Source organism: Mandrillus leucophaeus, unplaced genomic scaffold (assembly GCF_000951045.1).
Source record: "Mandrillus leucophaeus isolate KB7577 unplaced genomic scaffold, Mleu.le_1.0 Scaffold491, whole genome shotgun sequence".
Classification (NCBI taxonomy): Eukaryota; Metazoa; Chordata; class Mammalia; order Primates; family Cercopithecidae; genus Mandrillus; species Mandrillus leucophaeus.
In genome coordinates, this window is record NW_012105265.1 from 8228 (window position 1) to 15740 (window position 7513).

At 42.9% G+C, this 7513-nt stretch overlaps 1 protein-coding gene across 1 annotated transcript; it reads left to right on the plus strand.

Moving 5' to 3' along the window:
• Positions 1-2164: 2164 nt before the first annotated feature.
• SPZ1 (spermatogenic leucine zipper 1) lies at positions 2165-3596 on the plus strand. Its single transcript, XM_011995553.1, has one exon. The coding sequence runs from the start codon at positions 2399-2401 to the stop codon at positions 3545-3547; it is 1149 nt and encodes a 382-aa protein (XP_011850943.1). The 5' UTR covers positions 2165-2398; the 3' UTR covers positions 3548-3596.
• Positions 3597-7513: the final 3917 nt, after the last annotated feature.

A 7513-nucleotide genomic window follows, 5' to 3' on the forward strand; every position in this document is an offset into this window, starting at 1 on the left:
TGTTGGCCAGGCTGGTCTCGAACTCTTGATCTCAGGTGATCCGCCCACTTCAGCCTCCCAAAGTGTTAGGATTACAGATGTGAGCCACTGTGCCTGGCTCTTTTCAGATTAAAGAAAAAAATTATCTTCGTATCTTGACCATGCTACCTTCAAACCAGTTTTCATTAAAAAAAAAATCAAGACAAGAGCAATATTAGATTTATGTCTGACAGCATTAAAAAGCTGCAAGCACAAGAGGATAGAGAATACATTTTCTTTTTAAGTATCTAGGGAACATACATGAACACTGATCATCTATTAGGCCAGAAAGAAAATATCAATTTCAAAAGGCAGAAATATTACAGACATTTTCTGAATACAGTATGGTAAACCTAGAAATTAATTATCGAATCAGAAAAAATTCCCCTTGTCCTGGAGATTAAGAAATTGTCTTAAATGATGCTTGAGTCAAAGGGGGAAATAAGAACCAATGCTGGACTTCTAAGATGGAATTAAAGCATAAGGACAGTTGCTAGCATCTGTGCTATCATTGTGTGAATTAGAAAAGGTGTTCCTTTTTCAAGTAAAAACAGAGACCAACCCTGCTGTATCTGAGTGACGATGGCCTGGAGCCCAGCTGGCTGAAAGATGAGCATGAGGCTCTAGGGAATTAGAGCCAAAGTGAGTTGGTAACTGGAGAAGAAAGAAAACATATAAATTTCTCTTCTTTAGGGGAAAAAACCTATGAGTTTTCCCTTAAGATTGGAAGTAAATTTCTATTAAAGTGCTTGCTAGCAAGATTTTGAAGGCCAGGGAAAAGTAATATGCAAGAAGTGTTTTCTTTGATTGAGTTCTATATTCTCAAGACCTGACTTCTAAGAACAAAAAGACAAGAAAGCAGTTTATTAAAATACAAGAATCTTAATAAACTTGTTACTTTCCTATAACCCACTATAGATTTACCTGTTTCAAATGCTTTTTATTTTTCAATTTTTTTTTGAGGCAGTGTCTTGTTCTGTCACCGATCTCAGCTCACTGCAACCTCCTCCTTCCGGGTTCAAGCAAGCCTCGTGCCTCAGCCTTCCGAACAGCTGGGATTACAGGTGTGTGCTGCCATGCCCAGCTAATTTTTTCATTTTTAGTAGAGATGGGGTTTCGTCATGTTGCCCAGGCTGATCCTGAACTCCCAGCCTCAAGTGGTCTGCCTGCCTTAGCCTCCCAAAGTGCTGGGATTGCTGGTATGAGTCAACTGCACCTGGCCAATTTTTTAATTTTTTGAGATAGGATCTTGCTGTGTTGCCCAAGCTGGAGTGCAATAAGTAGCATAGTCATGGCTCACTGCAGCCTCAGCCTCCCAGGCTCAAGTGATCCTCTCGCCTCAGCCTCCCAAGTAGCTGGGACCACAGGCAGACACTACCATGCCCTGCTAATCAAACACTTTAGAAATATAATTGTGTCATTTTAACAAGTTACTGTGTAGAGTGTAGAAATCTTAGAGGATCAATAAAAGAGCCAAAAAAAAAAATCCCCAAATAAGTTACTGTGAAAAGTAATGGTCAAAGTTTTCTATCACCTGATATAAATGATTTGCGAGTAAGCTTGCCAAGCCTGTCTTAAAGGATGCCTATATTCAAAGCCAAGAAAAGTCCCAGTTTGTAATTGTGTTGCTATTATAAATAACCATTCAGATAGTCCCTTCTTGCAGCAGTAGAATATTTTTGAATGGAGGGACTCCTGACATTACTTTCCTAAAATCACAAAAGGCTCTCACTCTCAGGGTTTTGTTTTGTGTGGATAACTTTCTCTTACAGTCACATCTCTCCTAGAATGGGAACAGTAAAGCCTGTGGGTGGCATGAAAGGATGGGGACCTCACCAGAGAGGACTGGTCTCAGCAATGCCCTTAAGTGGTCAAAACATGCTGTGGTTGAGGTCAGGATTGTGAGGTGATAGAGGTGAGGTAGGGAAGTAACTGATTGCATTTAGACTGAGATGAATAGCAACCTAGAAATTGAGGAGAAGAGCTGTTGATGAGCTCTTTCTGGCATGAGGAGTAGGGGTAGCTCAAGGTGGATTTTGATGCAGGAGTCACTGGGCAGGAATTTAAGAGACTTCCATTGTGATGCTACGGATAGGCCACAATGGTGCAGTGACAAAATAAAGACCTGGTTGCTAGGGCCAGAGAATAAACACCGGGTGCCTAGAGGAGAAGAGATGGAGCCCCAACCCTGGTCCCCTTTCCCTCCCTTCCTCCCCACAAGGCTGTCTGAGATGCCACCTTCCACCTAAACATCAGCTCCCCAATTTTAATCCTTAACTTTGGTCCCTGACTTCTGCTTGATCTCCAGCCATATTTGCACGAAAGAACATCACGTGTCCATCCTGGAATCTCTAAGGTTTTCTGCTTTCCTTCTGTCCCAATGGCCAACTCTGCGAAGTCAGCTGCGATGCACACCATCTCCAAAACCCTTAACTCTACTCCTGATCCTCATCAAGAATCTCTGGACCCTAGGATTACCATTGCCTTATTCGAAATTGGATCACTTTCCCCTTCCTCCTGGGGCTCTCTCCCTTCCCTAAAGAATAGCAGCCATCAAATTACAGAACCACAGACTGCAGAGAAGTTTAACAGTCTCTTGAAAGAAATTAAAGATATTCTTAAAAATATGGCAGGTTTTGAAGAGAAGACCACAGAAGCAAAAGAACTTTTTGAGGAAACCAATATTTCTGAGGATGTGTCAGCCCACAAAGAAAATATCAGAGGACTTGACAAAATCAATGAAATGTTATCAACAAACCTGCCTATTAATTTAGCCCCAGAGAAAAAAGAGAATGAACATAAACAGGAGATGATATTGGAAAACCAGAACTCTGAGAACATAGTACAAGTTTTTGCAAGAGATTTGGTAAATCGTTTAGAAGAAAAAAAAGTCAACGAAACTCAACAAAGTCAGGAAAAAGCAAAAAACAGACTCCTTAATGTTCAAGAAGAAACTATGAAAATTAGGAACAACATGGAGCAATTACTACAGGAAGCAGAACACTGGAGTAAACAACATACTGAGCTCAGTGAACTGATAAAATCCTATCAGAAATCTCAGAAAGACGTAAGTGAAACTCTCAGAAATAATGGAGTCGATTTCCAAACCCAGCCAAATAATGAAGTATCAGCTAAGCATGAGCTGGAGGAACAGGTGAAGAAACTGAGCCATGACACCTATTCATTGCAGTTGATGGCAGCTTTGCTAGAGAATGAATGCCAAATCTTACAGCAGAGAGTAGAGATTCTCAAGGAACTCCATCATCAGAAACAGGGAACTCTGCAAGAGAAGCCAATTCAGATAAACTGTAAACAGGACAAGAAAAATCAGAAGCCATCAGAAGCAAAGAAAGTAGAAATGTATAAGCAGAACAAGCAAGAAATGAAGGGTACATTTCGTAAAAAAGACAGATCCTGTAGAAGCCTGGATGTTTGTCTTAATAAGAAAGCTTGCAATAACCAGTTCAATATTCATGTTGCAAGAAAAGCTCTTAGGGGAAAAATGAGGTCAGCTAGCAGCCTAAGATAGAAAATACCAAAAGCAGACGAAAAGGTGAATCCTTAAAAAACTACATCTGATACATCCAGCTTGTCAGGCATGATCAATCATCAGACCTTGGGCAGATCTGCTGATTCAACCAAGAAAAAGTTATAGAACAAGAAGATTAACACTTACATTAATCATTACCTCAGCAGTTATGTAAGTCCGGTCTTTGATGACCATTGTGTCTACATCAGGTTCATAACTTTTCACCTTTACAATCTGCTTTTTTTTTTTTGTAATTATTAGATAGACAGCCTAGAGTGAGAAGTTACAGGTCCAATTAAGTAAAGATCTAAATTAAAACCAGAATACAAGGGAACATTTTTTTTTTCTTTATTTAATCATTGCCTGGCGGCAGGGGGAGTTCTGGGGGAAAAAGGTGTATAGTGTTTTTGGCCAGGTGCAGTGGCATTTTGGGAGGCCAAGGTAGGAGGATTGCTCAAGGCCAGGAGTTTGAGACAAACCTGAGCAACACAGCAAGATCCCATCTCTAAAAAAAAATTAAGTGTAAAAAAGTACATAATGCTTTAGTTGTGACCTTTTAAAGTCCCCTTTCTAAATGTATGTTTCCTTTCCCTATTATACACTGAAATGTGGGATGTGGGGGAATTTAAAAAATGCTGATAATCCAACCCTAACAAATCATTTTTCTCTTATAAATCTGCACTGGCTCTACTTTTTCTAAGGGGCCTCCCTTGCTCCTCCACTAGTGAACTGTGTGCATACTGGGCAGCAGAGGCCCTTGGGAAGGACCCCCTCAACTTGTTTGGAAGAACAGAGACATTTCTAAATTTCATTTTTTATTTTATTTTATTTGTTTTATTTTATTTTATTTTTTAAATTATTTTTGAGATGGAGTTTTGCTCTTGTTGCCCAGGTTGGAGCTCAATGGCATGATCTCGGCTCACTGCAACCTTCACCTCCCAGGTTCAGGCAATTCTCTTGCCTCAGCCTCCTGAGCTGCAGGATTACAGGCACCTACCACCACACCCGGCTAATTTTTCTTATTTTTTAGTAGAGATGGGGTTTCGTCATGTTGGCCAGGCTGATCTCGAACTTCTGACCTCAGGTGATCCACCTGCCTCAGTCTCCCAAAGTGCTGGGATTATAGGCATGAACCACCATGCCCAGCCTAGATTTTATTTTTGCTGGAAAAGTTTCTCCCATTCCTCCAGGTATAGACAGTAGTGTTACCCAGGGGGAAAAAAGCAGTATCTTCTGTTAAGGGAGCTGGACTTCTGGTTCCAGAAAAGATGGAGCAGATGAATTTTCCCTTATTCTTCCCTTTAGGTAAGCTAAAACCCCTGGACATTATATATAAAGCAAATATAAGAAGATTCTGGGCCGGGCGCGGTGGCTCACGCCTGTAATCCCTGCACTTTGGGAGGCCGAGGCGGGCGGATCACGAGGTCAGGAGATCGAGACCATCCTGGCTAACACGGTGAAACCCCGTCTCTACTAAAATACAAAAAATTAGCCGGGCGCGGTGGCGGGCGCCTGTAGTCCCAGCTACTCCGGAGGCTGAGGCAGGAGAATGGCGTGAACCCGGGAGGCGGAGCTTGCAGTGAGCCGAGATGGTGCCACTGCACTCCAGCCTGGGCGACAGAGTGAAGACTCCGCCTCAAAAAAAAAAAAAAAAGATTCTGAAAGGTGGAGAAAAGGAAGTGGAATGGCCAGAGACCCTGAAACTTAAGGAATAACATGGTGCTTAGTTCTCTGGGTTTTCTTTTTGTCTCTCATATATTCTGAGCTAGGTGCTGGAGAAGTCCACAACCCAAAAATGTCAATGCACATAGACAAAAAAATTCCCCCATAAAGCCTGCTTTCTTTTGCCAACAGATGAGGAAAGGAACAGTCTGGCAAGACAGAAACCTTTTGACAAAACTGCCCTAATCCAGCCAAATTGTATAGAAACATATTTCTACCCCCATCCCCCTCAGCAAATACTGAGTAGAGAGCCTAGACATTCATCCTTGCCTGGCAGTCATGAGGCACCCCTCCACTACTCTTCTGGGATGGTGCAGAGGAGGTAAGAGTAGGGATCCTAAAGTTCTGCCCTCCACGTGATGGTAACAGTGCTCTTCCCTGGCCTCCCCCAACCCCTCCAGTAGGGTGGAATGTCAGTGGAGGCCACATGAGTAGCCTAGATTTCTACCCCTTTTCCCTGCTGGCAGCATCAGCAGGGCCCTGCTAAAAAAGAAGACTTAATAAGATCCAGGGTCCCCTAACAATCCCCAAAATGTCCAGGACACAATAGAAAAATCACTCATTATACTGAGAGCCAGAAAAATCTCAATTTGAATGAGAAAAGACAATTAACAGATATCAACAATGGGATAACACAGACACTAGAGTTATCTGACAAGGAATTTAAAGCAGTCATTATAAAAATGCTTCAGGCCGGGCGCCGTGGCTCACGCCTGCAATCTCAGCACTTTGGGAGGCCGAGGTGGGCGGATCACCTGAGGTTGGGAGTTTGAGACCAGCCTGACCAAAATGGAGAAACTCCGTCTCTACTAAAAATACAAAATTAGCTGGGCATCATGGCACATGCCTATAATCCCAGTTACTCAGGAGGCTGAGGCAGGAGAATCGTTCAAACCCAGGAGGCAGAGGTTGCAGTGAGCCGAGATCGCACCATTTCACTCCAGCCTGGGCAACAAGAGTGAAACTCCATCTCAAAAAAAAAAAAAAAAAAAAAAAAAGCTTCTATGAACAGTTACAAACATGAAACAAATGAAAAGGTAGAAAGTATCAGCAAATAAATATAAAAGAGACATAAGTGGAAATTATGGAACTGAAAAATGTAAGTAATATAGCCTCACTGAATGTGGTCAATAGCAAAATATAGATATCAGAGACAAGATTCTATGAACTTGAAGATAGAACTATATAGATGACCCAGAGAAAATTGACAGAGAGGCTGGGCACAGTGGCTCATGGCTGTAATCCCAGCACTTTGAGAGGCTGAGGCAGGTGGATCACTTGAGGTCAGGAGTTTGAGACCAGCATGGGCAATATAGTGAGACCCCTATCTCTACAAAAAATACAAAAATTAGCCAGGCGTAGTGGGGCACACCTGTAGTCTCAGCTACTCAGGAGGCTAAGATGGGAGGATTACTTGAACCCAGGAGTTTGACATCAGCCTGGGCAACACAGGGAGACCCCATCTCTATAGAAATTAGCCAGGCGTGACAGCACACGCTTGTAGTGTCAGCTACTTGGGAGGCTGAGATAGATTGCTTGAGCCTGGGAGGTTGAGGCTGCAATGAGCAATGATCATGCCACTGCACTCCAGCCTAGCGGACAGAGTGAGCCCTGTCTCAACCAATCAATCAATCAATCAATCAAAAAGTTGGAGAGAGAACCCAGGATCCTCTCCATCTTGCCTTCCAGGGGTAACGGTTTTTTTTTTCCTCTCTTTTTTGTTTTTTTTTTGAGACCGAGTTTCGCTCTTGTTGCCCAGGCCAGAGTGCAATGGTGCAATCTTGGCTCACCGCAACCTCTAACTCCCAGGTTCAAGTGATTCTCCTGCCTCAGCCTCCCAAGTAGGTGGGATTACAGGTGCCCACCATCATGCCCGACTAATTTTGTATTTTTAGTAGAGACAGGGTTCCTCCATGTTGGTCAGGCTGGTCTTGAACTCCTGACCTCGGGTGATCCACCCGCCTTGGCCTCCCAAAGTGCTAGGATTACAGGCGTGAGCCACCATGCCCTGCCTTTTTTCTCTCTTCTTTTAGAAGGAGAGGACAGCTGTCTTTCTCTTCTATATAAATGCTCAGTTTCATTTTCTCAGAATTCCTCACTTACAGTACAGACCTCATAGAGGATGACATCTGGTTCTCATTGCATGCCCCCAGGGATAAGAACTAGGACAAGGGAATCCAGCACAGTAATTATCATAATCTGTCTCTGGTGCAAAAACTTCATGTATGCATTCAGGGCAACATA